Genomic DNA, 27773 nt, shown 5'->3' on the forward strand with positions numbered 1-27773 from the left:
ATGATTGAGTAATGGGAGTCAAACATGCATAGATTATGAAGTTTATTTGTCTCTGTGACCTAAACTCTTTATGTTCTTATCCAGGAAACATATAAGAAGGCAATTTGTCAGCTGGAGTTTCCAGTGTATTTATTTCAAATTAACAAATACTTATTAAGCATCATTGTACAAATACAGCATAACATAGTGAGGGTTATATGATAAGGATAATATGCAACTCTGACCTTTAAGGAGATCACATTTGACAGGAGAAGAGAGGAAAACATTTGTTAAAGAATTGGAGGACAGAAATGGGCAAAGTTTAACTTGGTACCAAAATGACAGAAAGGTAAACACACACACACACACACACACACACACACACACACCACAACCCCCTCCCACACACACACACAATAAGAACAATGAGGAATTTATTCTAGGCACAGATGAAAGCCTGTGAACATGTTTTAGTAGAGGAGTCAGATCATGGAAATGATGTCTTAGGTTAATGTAATGGAGGTGCTGTATGAATTAGATGAGAGAGATTGGAATAGAAGAATCAGTGAAAATACTTTTATAGCCATTCAGGCGTGATATGATGAAGACTGGACTAGAGTGGTGTCAGTAGGAAGTGAAAGGAAGGAACCAATACTAAAGATGTTTCCAAATTGAGGAAGGCATAGTACTTAGTGCCTCTTTAGGGAGATAGATGATGATAGATACATAGATAGGTAACAAAAAGAGACCTAGCAAAATCAGAAATGATAACTCAGGTATTCTTGGGGACTGTAATAATCACATTTTTACTAATTGAGGGAAGTAAGGAAGAGTCTTTTCAGAAGTATGTAAAGATGGTGTTTAGTTAAATGCTAATTGATAAATCATAGGTATCCCTGCATAAAGTATCCACATTGTGGTTTATCTACATTCTAGACAATGACAGAGGGCCACTTCCTCTTTCTTGGTTCCTTAAGGCATGCTCAGAACTATCTATATAGTTCTATTCATTTTTACTTCCCTTTGAATTACCAGAGTCCTCCTCATCTTGTCATGAATGATCTAGATCTGCACTAATTAATATGGCAACTACTAGTCATATGTGGCCATTGAGCATTTAAAATGTGGCTACTATGACTGAGAGACTGTATTTTTAATTTAATAAATTTAAATTTAAAAACAGTTTAAAATTGTTTCCTGTTAAATATTTTATTGTTTTAGTAGTATTAAATTTCACTTTAATCATTGACAATTTTATATCTGAATTAAGATGTGCTGTAAAATACAAACCTGGTTTTGAAGACTTGGTTTAAAACATTAAAGTATTTAATGAGTATGTGTATATTGATCACACATTGGATAATATTTGAATTTATTCAGCTTTATTGAAGTATAATTGACAAAGTTGTGAGATGTTTAAAATGTACATTGTGGTGATATGTATACATTGTGAAAGGATTTCCACCATCTAGTTAATTAACACATCCATCACCTCATATAGTTATTTTTTGTAGTGAAACATTTTATTTTAAATATATTTGCTTAAAGAAAATGTAATATTAAAATTAATTTTACCAGTTTATTTTTTTAATTTTCATTTGTTTTTTAGAGGTAGAAGTGAGAGGCAGAGGGAGAGAAAATCTTAAAGCAGGCTCCATACCTAATCTTTGACTTGAGATATGCTAGAAGTGACTCTAGAGATTTTATACTTTCCTTTCTCTTATTATGAATGAGACAAACTATTAAAGCCTACACTTTTGCTTGTGAAATTTATTTTCTTATTATACTAATGAGGGCAAAATTTAATTTTCTGGAATAATAGGGACATTATATTGGAAGCAATTTTATTATATAGTCACACTAGCTGGAAGGAAAGAGTAATTAATTTCATGTAACATTTGATGCTGAGACCTAAACATGAGGGAACTTAAAAGTTCACCAGTACCCTAGGGTGTGTGTGTGTGTGTAGGGTTGTTCAGTAAATAACCATTTTGATTTCTAGGTAAAACAGTATCTTAACACTTTCAGTCTATTCCAGAATAGCAAAGTTTTCTTTAATCATAAGCAACTTAAGTGTTCTAGATGTAAAACATTCACACACAAAAGTAACAAAAACAAGCAGGATTTAAATGTCAGACATTCTACTTATAGCATAATTGCAAAAGAATGTCATTTATTTTAAACAAGACTAACCTCCCTCTTCTGTTTATAATATAGAGTGGGAAGATAACTTCAGGGTGAGATTTGGCTCACTGACAGAAGGAAACTGGCCACATGTCTGCTTGAACATTGGCCAGGACAACCCTAGTGGAAATTCCAGTAAGTAGAGTAGCAGCAGTTCATATCAAGCTATTTCAGATTTTAGTTGATGCCACAATTAGTTCTTTTCTGTCCAAAGTGGCTGCATTAGTTAGTTAACATTTACTGAAGTCAAACTTTAGCACTTGCTATTTCTAGTAAGATTTAACATGTCACCTTAAATTCACATAAGTTGTGGTTTCTGGGAACTAATTATTATTAATTATTTTGTTATAATTTTGCAAAAATTCAGATTCATGCCTTAATGATAATAAAAAAAATGAATGCCAATATTTAATTTTTTTCTAAATCAAATTTTCTTTTATGTGGAGCATATTTTTCCACATTATTTGGGTTTGTCTCATTTTGTATGCTGCAAGCAGTAAAAATTAGAACTCTGTTAAAATAAATATTTAGACTTATAGTCTTAGAACATTTGGAACTTTGAAAATGGACACAGGCAGGCTTCCCTCCATTTACAGATGAGTGATAGAGCTCTTGGAAAAATTTGAGTAAGACATTCAGTGAATCTTGTAGCTAAGATCAACTTTATAGAAAAAAAAGACAGTTGATTTTATAATTTTAAATTATCCATTTATATTTATTAAGATGGCCTATGAATATAATCTTATAGGCTGTAAGAATATAGAGAATTTTTTTAAAGATCTTATTCATATTTTGAAAAAGAGCTAGCAAGAGTACAAGCTGGGGATTGGGGAGAGGGAGAAGCAGGCTCTTCACTGAGCAGGGAGCCCAACGTAGGGCTTGATTCCAGGACACCGAGGTCATGACCTGAGCCAAAGACAAACGCTTAACTAAGTGAGCCACCCAGGTGCCTCAGAGAATTCTATTTTAAAAAACATCAAATAAAATATTAGGTCATTTAAAAATTTTCGAGCAATTTCTATACTGTTTTCCAGAGTGGATGCATCAGTTTGCATTCCTGCCAACAGTGTAAGAGGGTTCCCCTTTCTCTGCATCTAATCATTTTCTAGATTGCTTGGGCTACCCAGGGCCTTGGGTGGTTCCATACAAATTTTAGGATTGTTTGTTCTAGCTCTGAAACATGCTGGTAGTAGTTTGATAGGGGTTGTATTGGATGTGTACATTCCTTTGGGTAATATAGACATTTTAGCAATATCTGTTCTTCCAATCCATAAGCATGGAATATTTTTCCAATTCTTTGTGTCATCTTCAATTTCTTTCATAAGTGTTCTATAGTTTTCAGAGTACAGATCTTTTACGTCTTTGGGTAGTTTATTCCTAGATGTACTATGATTTTTTTGTGCAATTGTAAATGGGATCAATTCCCTGATTTCTGCTGCTTTATTATTGGTGTATAGAAATGCAAATGATTTCTCTCCGTTGATTTTGCATCAGGCGACTTTACTGAATTCATGTTTCAGTTCTAGTAAGTTTTTTTTTAAAGATTTTATTTATTTATTCATGAGAGACAGAGAGATAGAGGCAGAGACACAGGCAGAGGGAGAAGCAGGCTCCATGCAGGGAGCCCAATGTGGGACACGATCCCGGAAATCCAGGATCACACCCTGAGACAAAGGCTCAACTGCTCAACCACTAAGCCACCCAGGCGTCCCTCTAGTAAGCTTTTTGGTGGAGTCTTGCTTTTTTTGTGTAGAGTATCATGTCATCACAAGTAGTCAAAGTTTGAATTCTTCCTTGCCAATTTGAATGCTTTTATTTTGTTGTTGCTGTTGTTTTGTTTCTTATTGCTGAGGCTAGGACTTCCAGTACTATGTTAAATAACAGTGGTGAGGGTGAATATCCCTGTCTTGTTCCTGACCAGAGAGGAAAAACTCTCAGTGTTTCTCCATTGAGAATGATATTAGCTGTGGGTTTTACATTTGTGGCCTTTTTAATGTTGAGGTATGATCTCTCTATCCTTAACTTGTGAGGGTTTTTATAAAGAATGGATGCTGGGGGCACCTGGGTGGTCCAGTCAGTTAAGCAGCTGACTCTTGATTTTGGCTTAGCTCATGATCTCAGAGTCTTGAGATTGAGCCCTGCATTTGGCTTTGCAGTAGGGTGTCTGCTTGAGATTCTCTCTCTCCCTCTTCCTCTGCTCCTCCCCCCACTTGTGCACTCTCTCTCAAATAAATGAATGAATAAATAAAATCTTTTTTTTAAAAAAAGAATTATGTATTTATTCATGAGAGACACAGAGAGAGGCAGAGACATAGGAAGAGAGAGAAGCAGGCAGAGAGCCTGATTCAGGACTTGATCCCAGGACTCTGGGATCATGCCCTGAGCCAAAGGCAGACACTCAACTGCTAAGCTACCCAGGTGTCCCAATAAATAAATCTTTTTTTCAAAGGTTTACTTATTTATTTGTGATAGAGAGAGAAAGAGAGAGAGGCAGAGACACAGGAGGAGGGAGAAGCAGGCTCCATGCTGGGAGCCCGACGTGGGACTCAATCCCGGGACTCCAGGATCGCACCCTGGGCCAAAGGCAGGTGCTAAACTGCTGAGCCATCCAGGGATCCCCCCAATAAATAAATCTTAAAGAAAGAATGGATGTTGTGTCAAATGCTTTTTCTGCATCAACTGAGAGAATCATAGGGTTCTTATCCTTTATTTTATTAATGTGGTGTATCACGTTGTGATTTGTGAATCTTGACCACCCTTGCAGCCCAGGAATAAATCTCACTTTGATCATGGTGAAGGATTCTTTTAATGTACTGTTGGATTGGGTTTGCTAGTATTTTGTTGAGAATTTTTTCATCCATATTCATCAGGGATATTGGCCTATAGTTCTTTTTTTAGTGGAGTCTTTATCTGGTTTTGGTATGAGTGTAATGGTGGCCTCAAAAAATGAATTTGGAAGTTTTCCTTCCTTTTCTATTTATTGGAATAGTTTGAGAAGAACAGGTATTAATTATTCTTTAAATGTTTGGTAGAATTCCTCTGCAAAACCATCTGGCCCTGGACTTTTGTTTGTTAGGAGATTTTTAATTACTGATTCAATTTTTAAAAGATTTTATTTATTTATTCATGAGAGACACAGAAAGGGAGAGAGAGATAGGCAGACACAAACAGGCTCTGTGCAGGGAGCCCTATGTGGGACTTGATCCTGGGACTCCAGGATTACGCCCTGGGCTGAAGGCAGGTGCCAAACCGCTGAGCCACCCAGGGATCCCCCATTGATTCAATTTCTTTGCTGAGTTTTAGTCTGTTCAAGTTTTCTATTTCTTCCTGATTTGGTTTTGGTAGTTTATATGTGTATAGGACTTTATCCATTTCTTCCAGGTTGTTCAATTTCTTGGCATATAATTTTTCACAATATTCTTTCTTCTTTGATATTTTGGTTGACCCATTCATTGTTTAGTAGCATATTGTTTAACCTCTGTATATTTGTGGTCTTTTCAATCTCTTTCTTGTGATTGACTTCTAATTTCATTGCATTGTGGTCAGAAAATATGCATGGTATGATCTCCATCTTTTTGTACTTGTTGAAGCCTGATTTGTGGCCTAGTATGTGATCTATTCTGGAGATAGTGTTATATGCACTTGTAAAGAATGTGTATTCTACTGCTTTAAGATGAAATGTTCTGAATATATCTGTCCGTCTGGTCCAGTGTGTCATTGAAAGCCATTATTTCCTTGTTGATTTTCTGCTTAGATGATCTGTCCATTGCTGTAAGTGGGGTATTAAAGTCACCTAGTATTACTGTATTATTGTCCATGAGTTTCTTTATGTTTGTTTTTGTTTTCTATATTTATTGCTCTCAAGTTGGGGGCATAAATATTTATACTTGTTACATCTTTTTTTTTACTTGTTACATCTTCTTGTTGAATTGTCCCCTTTATTATGATATAGTGTCCTTATTCATGTCTTATTACAGTCTGGTTTAAAATATAGTTTGTCTGGCATAAGTATTGCTACTTGGGCTTTCTATTGATATCCACCTATATGTTAAATGTTTCTCTATCCTCTCACTTTCAATCTGCAGGTGTCTTTAGGTCTAAAATGAGTCTCTTTTAGGCAACGTATAGATGTATCTTGCTTATTTATCCATTCTGATACCTTATGTCTTTTGATTAGAGTGTTTAGTCCATTTACATTCAGAGTAATTTTTGATAGTTGTGTATTTAGGGCCATTTTATTGCTTCTTTTGTCATTATATCTAGAGATTTTCTCAGTTCCTTTCCAGTCTTTGTTTCTTTTGGTCTTTTTTTCCTAATCAAAGAGTCCCCCTTTAATATTTCTTGCAAGGCTGCTTTAGTGGTCATGAACTCCTTTAGGTTTTGTTTGTCTGGGAAACTCTCCTTCTCTTCTGAATAGCCTTGTAGGGGAGATTTTTTTTTCCCATTTAGCGCATTGAATATATCATGCCACTCCCTTTGATTTGCCAAGTTTCTGTGGAGAGATCTACAACTAGCATTATGGGTCTTCCCTTGTAATTTGGGACTTCTTATATTTGGTGCTTTTAGATTTTTTTCATTATCACCATATTTTATAAATTTAATTACAATATGTCTTTTTGTTGGCCTGCTTTTTAAAAAATTTTATTGGAATTCTTTATGCCTCTTGAACTTAGATGTCTTTTTTCCCCTTCCCCAGATTAGGGAAGTTTTTAGCTATTATTTACTCAAATAAACCTTCTACCCCCCTTTCCCTCCCTCTTCTAGGAGTCCAATGATATGAATGTTATATGTTTAATGGAGTCACTGAGTTCCCTAAGTTTATTTTTGTGGTCCATAATTCTTCTTTCTCTTTTCTTCTGCTTCATTATTTTCCATTATTCTAACTTCTGCATTACTTATTTGTTCCTCTGCTTTTTCCCCCCTGTGGTCAATACGTCTTGTCTGTTTCAAATCTCAGTTATTGCATTTTTTTCGTTTCTGACTGATTGGATTTTTCTTAAGCTCTTTTATCTCTGTGGTTAAGGGCCTCCCTGATATCTTCCATTCTTTTCTCAAGCCTGGTGAATATCCTTATGATTGTTGCTTTAAAATCTCCATTGATCATGTTAGTTATATCTGTTTTGGCTATGATTTTTTTTTTTTGGTTTAGCTTTCTCTTTTGGGATGAATTCCTCTATCTTTACATTTTGTTTAAGTCTCTGTCTTCTTCTCTGTGTTAGGAAAGCCTGTTCTATTTCCTTTTTTAAAAAAGATTTATTTATTTATTCATGAGAGACACACAAAGAGAGGCAGAGACACAGGCAGAGGGAGAAGCAGGCTCCTTGCAGGAGCCCGATGCGGGACTTGATCCCGGATACCAGGATCATGACCGGAGCTGAAGACAGCTGCCCAACTGCTGAGCCACCCAGGTGTCCCTAGTCTGTTATATTTCCTACTCCTGAGAGTCATGGCTTTTTTTCTTTAAAGATATTAATTAATTAATTGATTAATTAATTAGTTTTTTTCAAAGAGAGAGAGAGAGCACCCCAAGAGTCATGGCTTTATGAAGAAGAGGTCATAAAATGTACAGGGCCTGGTGCTTCCGGGAGTGTCTTTGCTGTGTGCCATGTGCACTTTGCTATTGTGATTTGACTGCTGTATCCTTCAGGTCAGTCATATGCAGACACTCTCTTTGCCTCCAGTGGGCAGTATTTGGACTTTGGCCAGAGTGTGGTGAGTTTTTTACTAGGTGTGCTATGGTCTGCTTGTTATGTGAGACCTGGTGCTTCTTCCACTAGAATTGAAGCATTGTAGAACTCTCTGTTGAGAAATTGTGCAAGAGTTTCTGCTGGTATTCTGGGGAAGGGGTGCACTACACTGGGCCTTTGGCACACTTGCTTGAGAAAAGCAGTGCCAGCAGAGTGTAGGGGTTCAGAACTTGGTGTCAGTAGATTAAGGATCCAGTGTAAGTGCTGACCTATTTACTGAGGCTGGTTTATGCTGAGGGGTAGAGGAGGGAAATGGCACCAACCTACTCCTTCTTCTCTGGAGAGGGTCTCTGTGCATGCTGTTTTCAGGGAAGCCCTCCCAGAAAAGGGAATAATTTCCACTCATGTTTCCCAGGCATTTTCCAGGACACTGTTTTCATGCTGTGTGTCTCTGGATTCCTTGACCTCCTGGAGCAGTGCACTGCACTTTGTGCTCTCTCCTAGCCAAGCCTATTGACTTTTAAAACTCCAAACTTTAGTTACCTACTGTGGTGGCAGCCTGTACTTGGTGTTCTGGAGTAGTGTTTTGCTGCACTAGGATGGATGCAGGTTTGATATGGAATGACAGTTGTGCCAGAATGCAGAGGCATAGGAATTGGAGCAAGTAGGCTAAACAGCCAGTGTTCAGGTGAAAAACCCTCAGCGTATATGTCTGTGCCTATGCTGAGGGATGGGGGAGAGAAATGGTGCCCACAGGCTCTTTTGTGCATCTTTCACAGATACACTCCAAGAAGAGGGACAGTCTCTTCCCTGTGCTCCTTAGGTGTTCCTCAGATCACACTGTCTGCACTGGGGTTGTCTGCCTTCTCTCTAGGCATAGGGCAGTACCCTCAGGGTTCTATCCCAGCTAAGCCTTCTGATCTTTACAATTCCAGTCTTCAGGGGCATCTGAGTGGCTCAGTCGAGTGTTTGACTCTTGGTTTTGGCTCAGGTCATAATTGCAGGGTTGTGGGATAGAGCCCCACATCAGGCTCCATTCTCAGTGTGGAGTCTGCTTGTCCCGCTTCCTCTGCTCCTCTCCCACGCTCTCTCTCAAATACATACATACATAATACATACATATATAAAATCTTTTTTTTCAATTCCAGTCTTCAAGCCCTGCTGATTACAAAAATTCAAGAATATCAGCTCTGCTTGTTTTCCCAGCCAATAGCTTTGGGGAAATGTTCTCCTAGTGCCGTTCCCTGTGTGCTTTTCTCTCTCTCTTTCTCTCTCTCTCTCTCTCTCTCTCTCTCTCTCTCTCTCTCTCTCTCAGCTTTCTCCATGACCAGGGCTCTCTCCCCTCTGCAGCACTCAAAATCCATTTCTCCTCCAAACCAAGTCTCTTCCTACCTTCTTTGATGTTGCCTCTTCTCTCCCTCTAGTTGTGCAGTTTGTTCTGTCAGTCCTCAGGTAGATTTCTTGAGTATTCAGAATGATTTGGTATTTATCAGCTTGTGTTCCAAGGACAAGTCTAGGGTTCTCCTACTACACTGCCATCTTAGCTCCTATCAAGGGGAAAACTTGATACAAATGAATAGCACTCTCTATCTTTACTGGGCCAGGAAATCCCTTCTCCCACCTAAAGATACTGGGTAGCATCTGGACAGGGGGATCCAACACAACAAACACCCACCTGGGGAGAATCTCAGTACTGGCTAGAGGATATGTTGCTCTATTCAGGAATTACTTAATAAAGCCAATTAGATCTTCAAAAGAAAAATATAAAACATCCACTTGGGAAGAGCTCTTTGCTTCCATGGGCCCAAGAACCACTTTCCTACCTAAATACACCAGGAGGCCTTACTGTAACAGTAAGGAGAATCCTTTCACAACAAGCAGCTTACCAAGGAAGTGCATTCTTTGCCCTCACCAAACCTGAGACTCCCTTTCTGCATACAATGATATCTGGCTTCATAGCACCAGCAGTGATCTTCACAGAATAAGCAGCTAGGTGCAGCCTATAGGTAATCCCTGTCCAATAAACCTGAGACTCCTTTCATAAATTTAAAGCAAAAGAGGCAGCCCAGGCTGGGAAAGTTCATTCTATCCTTTCAAGAAGTGCAAGCAGGGATTATTGGAGTCCATGACAGCACCAGATATACCAAGCAGAAAAATAGTATGCCAAAATCTCATTAATTTGTTATTGAAAAGTCACTCTACAAAGTATGCCAGGATCTGCATGTTAAATCTAAAGAGTGATTATCTATTAATCTAAAGGATTTAAATAAAACTCAGAATCTTCCAATGCCCAAATATCCAGAATCTAATTGAAAATCACCTATCATACCAAAACCCAAGAAAATTACAACTTGAATGAAAAAAGACAATAAAATAGCACAATGAAATTAATTAGATATTGGAATTATCTGACAAAAATTTTAAAGAAATAATCATAGGGGAGCCTGGGTGGCTCAGAAAGTTAAGTGTCTAACTCTTGATTTCAGCTCAGTCATGATCTCAAGGTTGTAGGATTGAGCCCTGCATCGGGCTCTGTGCTGCGTGTGGAGCTTGCCTAAGCTTCTCACTCTCCCTCTTCATCTGCCTCTCTCTCTCTAAAAACAGAAGCAGTCATAAAAATGCTTCAATGAGCAATTAATTAATCCTTATGAAACATAAAGAATGGAAATCTCAGCAAAGGCATACAAGTTATTTGAAAAGGACCAAATACAAATTATATAACTGAGAAATACAGTAAAAAAATAAAAATCTTACAGCACAGGCTCAATAGTACAGTGCAGATAACAGGATAGATAAATAAACTTGAGAATAACAGAATTTAACCATCCAAACAATAGTGAGAAAATAACTGAAAATAAATGAAGATAGTTCAAGCCTCTGCCCAACAATAACAAAAGGTCCTGTATTTATAATCACAGTCCGAGAAAAAGAGAGGGATTGAATGAATATTTGAAGAAATAACAACTGAAAATGTCCCAAAGTTTGCAAAAGACACAAAGCAACAATTTCAAAAGTAGTTTTTGGATGTAAGAAATAATACAGGGATTTCCCATATACTTTCACTGTTACCCCAGTGGCAAAGTATTGCAAAAAAAGAGTCCTATATTTCAATTCAAAAATTGACATTGATACAATCCACTAATCTTATTCAGATTTCCCTGGGTTTACATGAATTTATCGGTGTGATAATGTGAACTTAGTTCTATGCAATTTTGTGACATGTAGGTCCATATATCACCCAGTACAGTGAAGATACAGAACACCACAAGATTCACCTCCCCTGAATCCTTAAACCATGGAAATCACTAATGTCTACTACATTTCTCTAATTTTATTTTTTAAATAATGTTTTATATGTTAAACCATATAGTATACAAGTATGAGTATTGGTTTTTTTCACTCAGCATAACTTCCTGGCAATTGGTCCAAGTTGTGGCATATATCAACATTTCATTCCTTGTTATTGATGAGTACCATTCCATGGTCTGGATGCTCCACAGTTTTTAACCATTTACCCATCGAAATACATACATGTCATTTCCAGTTTTTGGCTAGTATGAATAAAGCTGCTATACATACTTGATTACAAGTTTCTGTACATTCATAAGTTTTCATTTCTCTGGGATATATGTTCAAGAGTGCAATTGCTGTATTGGGTGGTAATTACATACTTATTTTTATAAGAAACCGACAAAATGTTTTCCAGATTGGCTGTACTGTTTTACATCTTTAACAGCAATGAATACTATATGTTGGCAAATTGAACACCAATAAAAAATAAATTTATTATTAAAAAATAACACAGCAATGAATGACTTCTCAGGTTTTCTACCCCCCTGTCAGTGTGGTGTTGCAACTTATTATTTTACCATTCTGATGGGTGTGTAATAATATATTCCATTTTATTTTAAATTGTATTTCACTAATTGATGATGATAATAAAAATCTTTCAAGCATTTATTTGCCATATGTATATCCCCTTTGAATTATTTCTTAATATATCTTGTTTATTTTCTAGTTTTTTTGTTGAATTTTGAGTTGTTTCTATTTTTTTGTACACCTTGGATAATTAGTCTTTAACACATATGTGGTTTATTGCCTAAACAGTAATCTATATGAGGTTTTTTCTTTTCACCCTCTTTACAGTGTTTTCCAGAGAGCAAAATCGTTTAATTCTGATAAAGTATAATTTACCAATTTTTTCCTTTATACATTTTGCTTTTGGTGTCAACTCATCACCTTATATATTTATATACTTATATACTTTCACTTATGCTTTCTTCCCTGAGTGGTCAAAGTTCACAGTTTGTTGAAGGGCTATCATTCCTCCACTGAACCACTTTTGCACTTTTTTCAAAAATGAAGGAGAGAGGAAGATGGTGGTAGAGTAGAAGGACCATAGGCTTTTCTTATCTCACAACCACAACTAGATAATTATCAAATAATCCTAAACACACAGGACTTGACACAAATACTGACACAACAAACTCCACAACTAAAGGGAGAGATGTGACATTAGAGAAGGTAAGAAGTATGGAGAGGGGGTTTGGAGTAGAAACAGTTCATGGGTGCTACTGAGGGGAGGGAGCTGTGGGACAGAGAGAAGGGAAAGAGACAGGAGCACACAGGAATGCATGAGGAAGTTTCTCCCAAAGCTATTGGCTTCAAAAACAAGAGGGTCTGAATTTTGTGAGTTGTTGCAACCAAATGGGCTTAAATCCTGAAGTTTTACAGGTCAACAAGCTTGGATAGGATGGAACCCTGAGGGCACGACCCAGCACCTGGGAAGAAGGAGGTCAAACAATCCAGGGACAGACAGCATGGAAACAGCTATTTGAAGAATACCTGGAGCACTCAGAGGTGAGAGTACTCACTCTTCTAGGATGTCACTGAGCCGAAGCATTCAGGAAGATGCCTTTCTGGGAATAAAGAAGGTGTTCCCATTTTGAGGTATATCCCACCCATCCCACAGTATAAAAGCAGAGACACCTGCAGAAAGTAATGCAGCAGAGACACTGGCTGTGTAACATGTTAACACCAAGGCACAACCCCCCTGTGCTCTGCAGGACTGCCCTTTTCACTTAATCTTGCCTCGGTCATAGCATGGGGAGCCTGTTCTCCAGAAGACCAGCACACACCCCTGGCCACACCATGTCTCCCAACCAGAGAGTTCTACAGGGCCTCACTTATGGTAGAAGTGATGTCAAATTTCATTTCAAAAGCAGACAAGAGCACACCAAGTTAAAACTTATGACATTCAGGCCAGAGAACACACACTGCCCACAAAAAGGAAGGAAAATATCTTCAGAGAACAAGCCTGAAGGATAGACAGAAAAAAGAAACACAACAGCACAGCACATGCACCACACACTGGAGATAATCCCTGAAGTGCCAGGATTAGGATACTACATGACCTCTTCTTCATAAAGCCATTACTTTCAGGAGCAACAGACATAACTGGCTTTTCTAACACATAGAAGGAGGCAGAAACTTAGACAAATGTAATTTATGACAAATAAAAGAACAAGAAGGAGGCCACAGCCCAAGATCTAGGTGAAACAGATATAAGTAACATCCCTAATGGAAAATGTAAAGCAACAATTATTAGGATACTCAATGGGCTTGAGGAAAGAATACAAGACATTAGGGAGACTCTTACCACAGAGATAAAAGAGTTAAAAATAAATTGATCAGAGATGAAGAGTGCAATAAATGATATTGGAAACAGGCTTGATACAATGAATATTAGGCTGAAGAAAGAAAGGAGCAAATTGGTGACATAGAAGACAAAGTAATGAAAATAATGAAGCTGAAAAAAGAAGATAAAGAAGAATTATGGAACATGAGAATAGACTTAGGAAAATCAGTGACTCCATGAAGTATAGTAACATTGGTATCATAGGAGTCCAAGAAGAAGAAAAGAGGAAAGGGGACAGAAAATTTATTTGAAGAAATAATAGCTAAATACTTCCCTAATATGGGCAAAGAGACAGACATCCAGATCCAGGAGACACAGGTAACTCCCATAAAACTCAACAAAAGCAGGCCAACATCAAGACATATTCATTAAATTTGCAGAATGTTGCTATAAAGAAAAATCTTAAAGGTAGCAGGACAAAGGAGGGCTTAACTTACAAGGGAAGACCAATAAGGTTAACTGCAGCTTTCTCAATAGAAATTTGGCAAGCCAGAATGGAGTTGCATGATATATTCATAGTGCTAAATGGTAAAAATCTGCAACCAAGAATACTTTACCGGAAAGGCTATCTATCAGAATAGAAGGAGAGATAAAGAATTTTCCAGATAAAAAGTAAGGGTATTTGTGACCACGAATTCAGTCCTGCGAGAAATATTAAAGGGGACTCTGATTGGAAATGAAAGACCAAAAGTGATAATGACAAGAAAGTACCAGAGAAAAATCTCCAGAAACAACAAACAGGTAATAAAATGACATAAAATACATATCTATCAATAATTAGGTTGAATGTAAAAGGACTAAACACTCTAGTCAAAAGACATAGGGCCTCAGAACGTATATAAAAAACAAGACCCATCTATATGCTACCTGCAAGAGACTAAGTTTAAACATAAAGACACCTGCATCTTGAAAGTGATGGGATGGAGAAGCATTTATCATGCAAATGGATGTCAAAAGAAAGTGAGACTAGTAATACATATATTGAACAAAGTAGACTTTGATAAAAAGACTAATAAGAGATAAAGAAGGGTACTAAACCATTATAAAGGGGACAATCCTACAAGATCTAACAATCATAAATGTGCACCCAACATGGAAGCATCCAAATATATAAAAGAATAATAACAAAGACACTTATTGATAATAATACAATAATAGTAGAGGATTTTAACATCTCATTGACATCAATAGGCAGATATCTAAACAGAATACAAACAAGAAAACAATAGCTTTGAATGACTCACTGGGCCAGATGGATTTAACAGGTATATCCAGAACATTTCACATTACACAACAGAATATGCTTTCTTTTCAAGTGCTCATGGGACATTCTTCAGAATACATCACATATTAGGTCACAAATATGGCCTCAACAAATAAAAAACTTTGAAATCATACCATGCACCTTTTTGAATCTAGAAGTAATCCATAAGAAAAAAAAATCTAGAAGGACCACAAACAAATACATGGAGGTTAAACAGCATACTACTAATCAATGAATGAGTCAACCAGGAAATCAAAAATAGAAATAAAACATGACATAGAAGGAAATAAAAATGACAACACAATGGTTCAGAAACTTTTGGATGCAGGAAAAGCAGTCCCAAGAGGAAAGTATATAGCAATACACCTTACCTTAAGAAGCAAGAAAAATCTAAAAAAAAAAAAAAAACAATTAAATTTATACCTAAATAATCTAAAAAAGGGACAACAAATGAAGCCTAAAGCCAAACAAGAAGCAAAATAATAAACATCAAAGCAGACATAAATTATATAGAAACTTAAAAACACAATAGAACAGATCAAAGAAACAGAAGCTTGTTCTTCAAAAAAATCAATAAAATTGATAAACCTTTAGCCAGACTTATCAAAGAAAAGAGAAATGACCCAAGGAAATAAACTCACAAATGAGGAGAAACACCAACCAACAGCACAGAAATACAAACTATTTTAAGGGAATACTATGAAAAATTATATGCCAACAAATTGGACAACCTGGAAGAAATGGATAAATTCCTAGAAACATATAAACTATCATATCTGGATTAAGATGGTGGAGTGATAGGAGGACCTTATGCCTGTCTTGTCCCTCAAACAAGCTAGATAAATACCAAACCATTCTGAACACCTAGGAAATTGATCTGAGGACTGAGAGAAAAACTTCACAACTAGAGAGAGAAAAGAGGCCACATTGAGGAAGGTAGGAGGGGAAGAGACATGATTTGCAGGAGAAAAGAATTAGCAGGACTGTGGAGAGGAGAAAGCCCTGATCAGGGAGAGGGGAGGGAGAGGGGGAGGAAGAGAGAGAGAGAGAGAGAGAGAGAGAGAGAGAGAGAGAGAGATTGCACAGGAAAAACACTTCCCCCAAACCAATGATGGAGAAAAGGAGAGAAGCTGATAATCACAAGTTTTTATAAGCAGCAGATCTCAACATCTGAAGTTTTAGAAGTCCACACTATTGCCAGGATGGAGCCTAGGAGATGTAGAGGAGCTCCTGTGGAGGAAGGCAGAGGTCCAGAAATGGACAACATGGTCTGAGGGTCCCTGGATCACACTGAAAGAGACAGTTGCCCTTCTTGAAATGCCTTTGGGAGAGGTTGCATTGCCTCTCCAGGGACAAAAGAGCCAGTGGGCACCATGGAGCTGCCCCATTCATTAGCACAGAAGCAGAGGCAGCTGCTGAAGGCAACTAACCTGGATGACAGATTTTTGCTGCACTTTAATATAAACTCCAAATACCTGGCTGTTCATGCAATTGTTCTTCTGGGACAAAACAGCACCAACTTTAGCATGGAACACACTCCCCCAGAGGGTCAGTATGGGACTGTGTTGTACTGGGTCCCTAAAATTTGAAGTTTTGAAACCCAGCTGGCAAGCCATAGATAAAACATAGGAGCGCTGTGCCACTGAGTAGGCAGATGGCTTGGACACAGACAATGAAGGCAGGAATCTGAGGGATGCCTGGGACAAATGATGGAGTTTTCGCTCTTCTGTAAAGACTGCCTGAACTAATCCGTTCTGATCCAAGGTAGGATCAAACTTCCCTCTCAAAGGATGAGAGAGAGGCTGACACCATTTTTACCCTTACCCATCAGCATGACCAAACATCAGTGAGCAGCACACAGTGGGAGCTTGAGCTGCTAACACCAATTCCTGCCTCTTGGGCTCTGCCCATGCTTTTTCAATAGGGCAAGTTTTCCTGAGGCTCAGAGCAGCAGTGGGCCCCTCCCCCAGAAGACCAGCACAAACACCTCGCACCCACCAAGTCTACTAAAGATAGAGTACTGCAAAGCTTCAACTCTAGGTAAAAGAAGATCCAGTCTATTTTAGTGAGCAGACCAAAACACCCCTAGTTAACTTGCCACACAGTGGACAGGTCGAAACACTCCCCACTGCAGGCAAGGAGAAACTCTGCAGAGAACTGACTTAAGGGGAGGAGCATTCAAAACATAACAGCAGGGTAGGTACACTTAGTATACACCTGAGACACTTCCTGAAGTGTCAGACCCTGGGCAGTATATGACCTTTTCTTACTAGTCATTACTCTTAGGAGCAGGAAACCTAACAGGTCTTCCTAACATGAAGAAGACCTAGACAAAATGCCAAGACAGAGAAATTCATCCCAAAAGAATGAACAAGAAGAGGTCACAGCCAGGGATCTAATCAAAACAGATATAAATAATATTCCTGCATCAGATTTTAAAACAATAATCATAAGGATACTAGCTGGTCTTGAGAAAATCATAGAAGACATCAGGGGTCCTTTACCACAGAGATAAAAAACCTAAAAACTAGTCAGGCTGAAATAAAAACACTATAACTGAGATGCAAAACTGGATGTAAGAACCACAAGGACAGAAGAAATGGAAGAATGAGTTGCTGGTATAGATGATAAAACTATGGAAAATAATAAACATAAAAGAAAATAGAAAGAAAAGTATTGGATCATGAATGTAGACTTAAGGAACTGAGCAACTCCACAACTTTATGGATAACATTTGTATCAAGGGATTCCTAGAAGAGAAGGGGGGAAAATGGGCACATGGCTTATTTGACCAAATTATATCTGAAAACTTCCCTAATCTAGGAAAGGAAACAGACATCCGAATACAGGAAGCACAGAGAACTCCTATCAAAATCAATAAAAGCAGACAACACTAAGACATAGTGTAGTAAATTTTGCAAAATACATAATAAGGAAAGAACCCTGAAAGTAGCAAGGGAAAAGAAGTCTCTTACCTCCAAAGGAAGAAAACTAGGGTTAGCAGCAGATCTGTCCACAGTACTTGGCAAGCCAGAAACGAATGGCAGCATATATTCAACGTGCTGAATGGGAAAAAATCTGCAGCCAAGAATACTTTATCCAGTAAGGCTATCATTCAGAATAGGAGAGATAAAGAGTTTCCCAGACAAACAAAACTAAGGGAGTTTGTGACCACTAAACTAGCCCTACAAGAAATATGAAAGGGGATTCCTTGAGTGGGAAAGGAAGACCAAAAGCAACAAAGACTAGAAAAGAACACAGAAAATCTCCAGAAACACCGACTTTACAGGCCATGCAATCACATTAAATTCGTATCTATCAATAATCACTCTGAGTATAAATGGACTAAATGATGCAACCAAAAGAGTGTCAGAATGGATTTTTAAAAAGACCCATCTATATATTGCCTACAAGAGACTCATTTTAGACCTAAAGTCACCTGAAGATTGATAGTGAGGGGATGGAGAAACATTTATCATGAAAATGGGCATCAAAAGAAAGCTGAGTAGCAACAGTTACATCAGATAAACTAGATTTTAAAACGGAGATGGTAACAAGAGATGAAGAAGGGCACTATATCATAATAAAGAGGTCTATCCAACAAGAAGATCTAACAATTGTAAATGTTCATGCCCACAACTTGGGAGCACTTATATAAATCAACTAATAACAAACATAAAAAAACTCATGGATAATACAATAATAGTAGGGAAGTTAACACCCCACTTACAGCAATGGACAGATCATCTAAGCACAAAATCAACAAGGAAATAATGGTTTTCAATGACTCACTGGAACAGATGCACTGAACAGATATACTTGGAACATTTCATCCCAAAGCAGGAGAATACACATTCTTCTTGGGTGGATATGGAACATTCTCTGGAATAGATCTCATACTAGGACATGATTCATGCTTCAAAAAGTACAAACAGATTTAGATCATATGATGCATATTTTCTGACCACAATGCTATGAAACTTGAATTCAGTCACAAGAAAAAAATTTGAAAGACCACAAATACATGGAGGTTAAAGTAGATCCTACTACAAAATGAATGGATTAACCAGGTAATCAAAGAATAAATCAAGAAATACAAGGAAGCAAATGAAAATGAAATCATCATAGTGTGAAATCTTTGGGATGCAGCAAAAATGGTCAAAAGAAGGAAATATATAGCAATACAGGCCTACCTCAAGAACAAAGAAAAGTCACAACTTTTCACAACTATACACAACCTAATCTTATACATAAAGGAGCTAGAAAAGGAACAGCAAATAAAGCATATATCCAGCAAAAGAAAAGAAACAATAAAGATTAGATAAAAATAAACATCATAAAAGCAAAAAAAATAGAACGGATCAATGAAATTAGGAGATGGTTCTTTGAAAGATTTATTTTTTAAGTCTTTTAAAAAAGATTTTATTTATTATTTATTCATGACACGCACAGAGAGGGAGAGGCAAAGACATAGGTAGAGGGAGAAGCAGGCTGCATGCAGGGAGCCCTATGTGGGAATCCATCCCCGGACCACAGGATCATGCCCTGAGCGGAGGCAGACACTCAACCACTAAGCCACCCAGGCATCGTGAAAGATTTAATAAAGTTGATAAAATGCTAGCCAGACTTTTTTGTATATTTTCTATCGGAGTTAAATTTGCAAACATACATTATAAAACCCAGTGGTCATCCCGTCAAGTGCCCCACTTCAGTGCCCATCACCCAGTCACCCCATCCCCCCGCTGACCTCCCCTTACACTACCCCTTGTTTGTTTCCCAGAGTTAGGAGTCTCTCATGTTATGTCACTGTCTCTGATATTTCCCACTCATTTTCTCTCCTTTCCCCTTTAATCCCTTTCACTATTTTTATATTATCTGAATGAATGATCATATAATGTTTGTCCTTCTCCAATTGACTAAGTTCACTCAGCATAAAACCCTCCAATTCTATCCACATTGAAACAAATGGAAGGTATTCGTCATTTATAATGGCTGAGTAATATTCCATTGTATATATAGACCACAACTTCCTTACCCATTCATCTTTCGATGGGCGCCAAGGCTCCTTCCACAGTTTGGCTATTGTGGACATTGCTGCTATAAACATTGGGGTGCAGGTGTTCCGGCGTTTCACGGCATCTGTATCTCTGGGGTAAGTCCCCAGCAGTGCAATTGCTGGGTCATAGGGTAGCTCTATTTTTAACTTTTTGAGGAAGCTCCACAGAATTTTCCAGAGTGGCTGTACCATTTCAAATTCCCACCAACAGTGCAAAAGAGTTTGCTTTTACCCCCATCCTCTCCAAAATCTATTGTTTCCTGTCTTGTCAATTTTCCCCATTCTCACTGGTATGAGGTAGTATCTCATTGTGGTTTTGATTTGTATTTCCCTGATGGCAAGTGATGCAGGGCATTTTCTCATTTGCTTGTTGGCTATGTGTATGTCTTCTTTGGTGAAATTTCTGTTCATGTCTTTTGCCCATTTATGATTGGATTGTTTCTTTGCTGTTGAGTTTAATAAGTTCTTTATAATCTTGTATACTAGCCCTTTATCCAACAGGTCATTTGCAAATATCTTCTCCTGTAGATTGTCTTTTAGTTTTGTTGACTGCTTCTTTTGCTGTGCAGAAGCTTTGTATCTTGATGAAGTCCCAATAATTCATTTTTGCTTTTGTTTCCCTTGCCTTCATGGATGTGTCTTGCAAGAAGTTGCTATGGCCAAGTTCAAAAAGGGTGTTGCCTGTGTTCTCCTCTAGGATTTTGATGGATTCTTGTCTCACATTTAGATCTGCCATCCATTTTGAGTTTCTCTTTGTGTATGGTGTAAGAAAATAGTCTAGTTTATTTCTTCTGCATGTGACCGTCCAATTTTTCCAGCACCATTTATTGGAAAGATTATCCTTTCTTCAGTGGATAGTCTTTCCTGCTTTGTCAAAAAGGAGTTGACCATAGAGTTGAGGGCCCATTTTGGATTCTCTATTCTGTTCCATGGATCTATGCGTCTGTTTTTGTGCCAGGACCACACTGGCTTAATGATCACAGCTTTGTAGTACAACTTGAAATCCGGCATTGTGGTGCTCCCCAGCTCTGGTTATCTTTTTAAATATCCCCCTGGCTATTTGGAGTCTTTTCTGATTCCACACAAATCTTAAGATGATTTGTTCCAACTCTCTGAAGAAAGTCCATGGTATTTTGATAGGGATTGCATTAAATGTGTAAATTGCCCTGGGTAGCAATGACATTTTCACAATATTAATTCTTCCAATCCATGAGCATGGAATATTTTTCCATTTCTTTGTGTCTTCCTACATTTCTTTCAGAAGTGTTCTGTAGTTTTTAGGGTATATATCCTTTACCTCTTTGGTTAGGTGTATTCCTAGGTATCCTATGCTTTTGGGTTCAATTGTCAATGGGATTGACTCCTTAAATTCTCTTTCTTCAGTCTCATTGTTAGTGTATAGAAATGCCACTGATTTCTGGGCATTGATTTTGTATCCTGCCACATTGGTGAATTGCTGTAGGACTTTTTGAAATCTTGAGGTGGAGTCTTTTGGGTTCTCTATGTACAGTATCATGACATCTGCAAAGAGGGAGAGTTTACCTTCTCTGTCAATTTGAATGCCTCTAATTTCTTTTGTTGTCTGATTCCTGAGGCTAGGACTTCTAATACTATGTTGAATAGCAGTGGTGAGAGTGGACATCCCTGTCGTGTTCCTGATCTTAGGGGAAAGGCTCTCAGTGTTTTCCCACTGAGAATGATAATTGCTGTGGGCCATAGATGGCTTTTAAGATGCTGAGGAATGTTCCCTCTATCCTTACACTCTGAAGAGTTTTGATCAGGAATGGATGCTGTATTTTGTCAAATGCTTTCTCTGCATCTATTGAGAGGATCCTATGGTTCTTGTTTTTTCTTTTGTTGATATTTTCTGTCACGTTGATTGTTTTATGAGTATAGAACCAACCTTGCATCCCGGGGATAAATCACAGTTGGTCATGGTGAATAATCTTAATGTACTGTTGGATCCTATTATCTAGTATCTTGTTGGGAATTTTTGCATCTGTGTTCATCAGAGAGATTGGTCTATAATTCTCCCTTTTGGTGGGGTCTTTGTCTGGTTTTGGAAATAAGGGGATGCTGGCCTCATAAAATGAGTTTGGAAGTATTCTGTTTCATTCTATCTTTTGGAACACCTTTAGTAGAATAGGTATTGTTTCTTCTTTAAAGGTTTGATATATTTCCCCTGGGAAGCCATGTGGCCCAGGACTTTTGTGTCTCGGTAGGTTTTTGATGACTGCTTCAATTTCCTTCCTGGTTATTGGCCTGTTCAGATTTTCTATTTCTTCCTGTTCCAGTTTTGGTAGTTTGTGATTTTCCAGAAATGCATCCATTTCTTCTAGATTGCTTAATTTATTGGTGTATAGCTGTTCATAATATGTTTTTAAAATCATTTGCATTTCCTTGGTATTGATTGTGATCTCTCCTTTTTCATTCGTGATTTTATTTTATTTTTTTAGCAGGCTCCACGCACTGGGAGCCCGACGTGGTATTCTCGATCCCGGGTCTCCAGGCTTGCGCCCTGGGCCAAAGGTAGGCGCCAAACCGCTGTGCCACCCAGGGATCCCCTCATTCATGATTTTATTAATTAAAGTCTTATCTTTTGTTTTTAATAAGGCTTGCTAATGGTTTATCTATCTTATTAATTCTTTCAAAGAACCAACTCCTGGTTTTGTTGATCTGTTCTATAGTTCTTCTGGTCTCTATTTCATTGAGTTCTGCTCCAATATTTATTAACTCTATTCTTCTGCTGGGTGTAGCATTTATTTGCTGTTCCTTGTCCAGTTCCTTTAGGTGCGAGGTTAGCTCGTGTATTTGTTGTTGTTGTTTTTTTTTTCCCAGTTTTTTGAGAGATGCTTGTATTGTGATGTATTTCTCTCTCTGGACTGCTCTTGCTGTATCCCAAAGATTTTGAACGGTTGTCTCTTCATTTTCATTAGTTTCCATGAATCGTTTTAATTCTTCTCTAATTTCCTGATTGACCCATTCATCTTTTGGCAGGGTGCTCTTTTACCTCCACGTGTTGAATTTCTTCCAAATTTCTTTGTGTGATTGAGTTGTAGTTTCAAAGCATTGTGGTCTGAAAATATGCAGGGGAAAACCCCAGCCTTTTGGTATGGGTTGAGACCTAATTTGTGACCCAGTATGTGGTTTATTCTGGAGAAAGTTCCATGTGTACTTGAGAAGAATGTGTGTTCAGTTGCATTCAGATGTAAAGTTCTGTAAATATCTGTGAAATACATCTGTCCAGTGTATCATTTAAAGCTCTTGTTCCTTTGGAGATGTTTTGCTTAGAATATCTGTCATTTGCAGAAAATGCCATTTTGAAGTCTCCTATTATTAGTGTATTATCATCTAAGTATGTTTTACTTTGGTTATTAATTGATTGATATATTTGGCAGCTCCCACATTAGGGGCATAAATATTCATGATTGTTAGGTCCTCTTGTTGGATAGATCCTTTAAGTGATATAGTGTCCCTCTTCATCTGTTACTACAGTCTTTGGGTTAAACTTTAAGTTCTCTGACATGATTATTGCTACCCCAGCTTTCTTTTGAGGACCATTTGAATGGTAAATGATTCTCCAGTCTTTCATTTTCAGGCTGTAAGTGTCCTTAGGTCTAAAATGAGTCTTTTGTAGACAGCAAATAGATGAGTCTTTCTTCAATACTAGCCAGACTTTACAAAAAAGAGAAAGGACCCAAATAAACAAAATCGCAAATGAAAGGGTACATTACAACCAACACCACAGAAATACAACTAGAAGAGAATATTTGGAAAAATTATATGCAAACAAATTGGACAACCTGAAAGAAATGGATAAATTCTTAGAAACATATTAATTACCAAAACTGCTACAGGAAGAAATGGAAAATTTGAACAGACCCATAACCAGCAAGGAAAATTAATCAGTAATCAAAAACCTCCCAACAAATAAAAGCCAGGTGACTTCTTGGGGGAATTCTACCAAACATTTAGGGGAGAGTTAATACCTATTCTTCCAAAACTTTTCCAAGAAAATAGAAGTAGAAGAACTTCCAAATTCCTTTTATCAGACCAGCATTACCTTAATTCCAAAACCAGACAAAGGCCTCACTATAAAGGAGAATTACAGGCCAATATCCCTGATGAACATAGATACAAAATGTTCTACAAAATACTAGCAAATTAAATTCAACAGCACATTAAAAGAGTTATTCACCATAATCAAGTGGGACTTATTCCTGGTCAGCAAGGCATTTCAATATTTGTAAATCAATGAACAAACAGATATGATCCTCTTGGTAGATGCAGAAAAAGCTTTTGTCAATATATAGCATCCATTCTTGAGAAAAAAACCCTCAACAGTGTAGGGATAGATGTAGCATACCTCAACATTATAAAGGCCATGGATGAAAGATCTACAGCTGATATAGCATCCTCAATGGGGAAAAACTGAGAGCTTTTCCTTTATGGTCAAGAACAAGACAATTATATCTGTTCTCACCACTGTTATTTAATATAGTCCTGGAAGTCTTAGCCTCAGCCATCAGACAACAAAAGGAAAAAAAAGACATCTAAATTAGCAAGGAAGAATTCAAACTTTCAATATTCACAGATGACATGAAACTCTATGTGAAAAACCCAAAAGATTCCACCAAAAATTTGCTAGAACTGATACATAAATTCAGAAAAGTTTCAGGATACAAAATTAATGTATATAAATCTATTCCATTTCTATACACCAATAATGAAACAGCAGAAAGAGAAATCAATGAATTGATCCCATTTACAATTTCATCAAAACCAATTAAGTACCTAGGAATAAACTTCACCAAAGATATGAATGATCTGTACTCTGAAGTAAGATAATAATAATGATTTCTTATATTTGTTGAAAAAACAGAGGCATCAAAAGATAAAGTGGATAAATTATACTTCATCAAAATTATAATATTTTGTATTCAAAGGACATCATGAGTTAAGTGAAGAGACAACTCATAATGGAAAAAAATAACTTTGGTAAATGATATATTTAAGTGACTAATGTTGAATACATTAAGAACTCTTGCAACTCAACAATAATAAGACAAATATTCAATGTAAGAATGGATAACAGATCTGAATAGACATATCTCCAAAAGAGATTATAAATGTTTAATGTGAATATTAAAAGATGTTCAACATCATTAGCTGTCATAATGTGATATCATGTCACACCTACTGAGGTGACTAAAATAATAAGTGCACACAATAACAAGCACTGATGAGAGTATTGAGAAATTATAATTATCATATCTTGCTGATAGGACTATATAATGGTGCAGTCATTTTGGAAAGCAGTATAGCCATTTTTTCAATAGGTTAAGCATAGAGTTTCCATATGACTGAACATTACACTTTTAAGTATATATCTAATAAAAATAAAAATATACCTATACCAAAAATTGTACATGAATTTTTACAGCACTTTCATAGTAGTCCAAACGTATAAATAACTAAAATGTCCCTCAACTGATGAGTGGATAAATCAGAAATGGTATATCCATACAATTGAATATTATACAACAATAAAAAGGCATAGATGAAATTCAAAATCATTGTACTAAATGAAAAAGCCAGACACAAAAGACTACAATATCGTATGATTACCTTCATATGAAATGTCTCGTGTAGACAAATCCAGAGAGACAAGAGGTATATTAATGATTGGCTAGGGCTGAGTGATTTTGTTGGAAATAAAGAATTACTACTGAAATATTCTGTATCTGTTTGAGTACTCATGAATATGTTAAGCAACAGATTGATGTGACAAGTTAGGTTTATTTGGCAAGAATACTACATCAACAGCACATAAGATAAAGTCAAGAGAATTGTGTAGAGAAAGTGAAATAGGTTTGGAAGCTATTGTAATAATTTTGATTATATCTGTTGAGGATCTGCTCTAAATCCTGATAGTTCAGAAGGAAAATATTTAGGAAGTAACAGTAAATAAAAAGTTGATGCTAAACTGGAAGTAACTAGATATAAAGATTCTGGAGTGACTTCCAAATTGTTGGATTGAAGAGTACCATAGAGATTGGCTTCCTTCACCCAGGTAGCGGCCAGATTAGGAGCAGCAAGTTTAAGATCCAATTGGCTGAGTTATCTGTAATATTTCCATTAGTGGTCTTAGTTCCATTTCTTTCGAATTTTCTATTCAATTAAAAATGTCCAGCTCTACTTGTACCCCTGTATTTCTATTTAAAAGTGTACATGATATTTCACACTGTTGTAGAATTTCTGGTTAAAGAAAATGTGAAATTGACCAAAAAAAGGATGAATATTATTGGGTAGTTGTGTTTTTTGAGGTGAAGGAAACCTTCCAAACTTGATTGTGATGACAGTTGCACAACTCTGTGGATATACCAAAAAAAAAAAAAAAACCGCATTAAAAAAAACCCGCATTAAATTTATACTTCAAATGGTTGAATTACATGTTTTGTGAGTTCTACCTAAATAAAGCTGTTACAAAAAGATTATCAAGATTTTTTGTCTGTTTCAAAATAGTCTACTTACAAATTCCATGTATTATCTGATATTAAGCAATACTCTTAATATTAAAATAAATAGTCTGTTACATTAAAGAGTTTTGCTGGAAAGAATAGGCCAGAGAAAATCATAAATCTCATCCTATATGATGTTTCACTCCAACCACTCAAGTTTGTCAATTATATCAGAATATAGTATACCACCCGGTAGAAATGCCAAGACTTTTTTCTGATATATTTAACATGACACTCTGTAGGGAAATTCTCATTGATATATTTTGAATTGATACTATTTTAAGTAAACTCATGACTAAAGAGTAGCAATAATAAATTGAGATAAAATTAAAACAGAAATCATAGTTTATAAAACGTGATGTCAAATTTGTGCCACCACCCACAAATATAAGCATTTGTGCTCTCTAATCACCTTTCTCTTTGGAATGTTGTACCTTGAAAGTGTAAAGCTATTCTCTGCCATCATGCAAAGAAACAGGATAGGAAAAAAAACAAACAATTGAACAAATTGGATAAGAGAGGTCCAGGGTCTGCAGCCTAATGGTGAGGAGATGATGCTCAAACAGTTTCCTGACTACTTTAAGACAGAGCATAAATTGGAGATCACCATGCTGTCCCAGGGTGTGTCCATGCTCTACTCCTTCTTTGTGCCAGCTGCCAAGCTCAAGGAATGGTTGGATCAGCTGATGACAGAGATTGTAAGCCATGTGTGGAAGCGAAAACTGGGCCGCCATGTGCGGGCACTGGTGCTTGAGCTGTGCTGCAACGACGAGAGCGGCAAGGACATTGAGGTTCCCTATGTACGATACACCATCCACTGACCCCTGTCCAGGCCGTAGGCTGGCCCCAGCCCTGGCCCCTACCCCACCCCACCCCCCAGCTCAGGGCTCCCATTAGGCCTCTGGCAGCAGTCCAGCTAGCCACGCCTGGTATCCCCTCATCATCCCCTTCCCTGCACCCCTCTTGCCACTGCTTTCTACCTTAATTGGAAACTGAATCCTAATAAAGAATTATTAACCCCCCCAAAAATTATCTCAACCCAGCATCTTTAGATCAAGATTGCTCTACAACCACCTCTTCAGAATGCTCAAACCACAATGATGCCCAGGGCAAGCATCAGCCATCCTCTGCCAATTTAGCTTTCATTTCTGTAGTGCCTCTGTGTTTGAAGAAACACTCACCAATATGCAGTGCCCCAGTAATAACACTCTGTCAGTTAACAGTAATCAAAGTGATGATAACCAGAATATTGTCTGTTGAAACTGACTCCCATGCAAAGGAGAAATACAGAGATGTAATTAAAATTCTTCTAAAATCATCTTACATCGATTCTAAGTTAACGTGTATGTTCCAAAACTCGGATAAATTGTTATGTCACATGGCT

The 27773-nt window shown here is 37.2% G+C and overlaps 1 protein-coding gene across 1 annotated transcript; it reads left to right on the plus strand.

Annotated features, from left to right (window-relative positions):
• The first annotated feature begins 16185 nt into the window (after positions 1-16185).
• On the plus strand, positions 16186-27210 carry LOC129517932 (ubiquitin-like modifier-activating enzyme 1). The gene is made up of 2 exons (XM_055338030.1): positions 16186-16360; positions 26909-27210. The coding sequence occupies exons 1-2, from the start codon at positions 16186-16188 to the stop codon at positions 27208-27210; spliced, it is 477 nt and encodes a 158-aa protein (XP_055194005.1).
• The last annotated feature ends 563 nt before the right edge of the window (positions 27211-27773 follow it).

The sequence above is a fragment of the Nyctereutes procyonoides genome, unplaced genomic scaffold (assembly GCF_905146905.1).
Source record: "Nyctereutes procyonoides isolate TBG_1078 unplaced genomic scaffold, NYPRO_anot_genome, whole genome shotgun sequence".
NCBI lineage: Eukaryota > Metazoa > Chordata > Mammalia > Carnivora > Canidae > Nyctereutes > Nyctereutes procyonoides.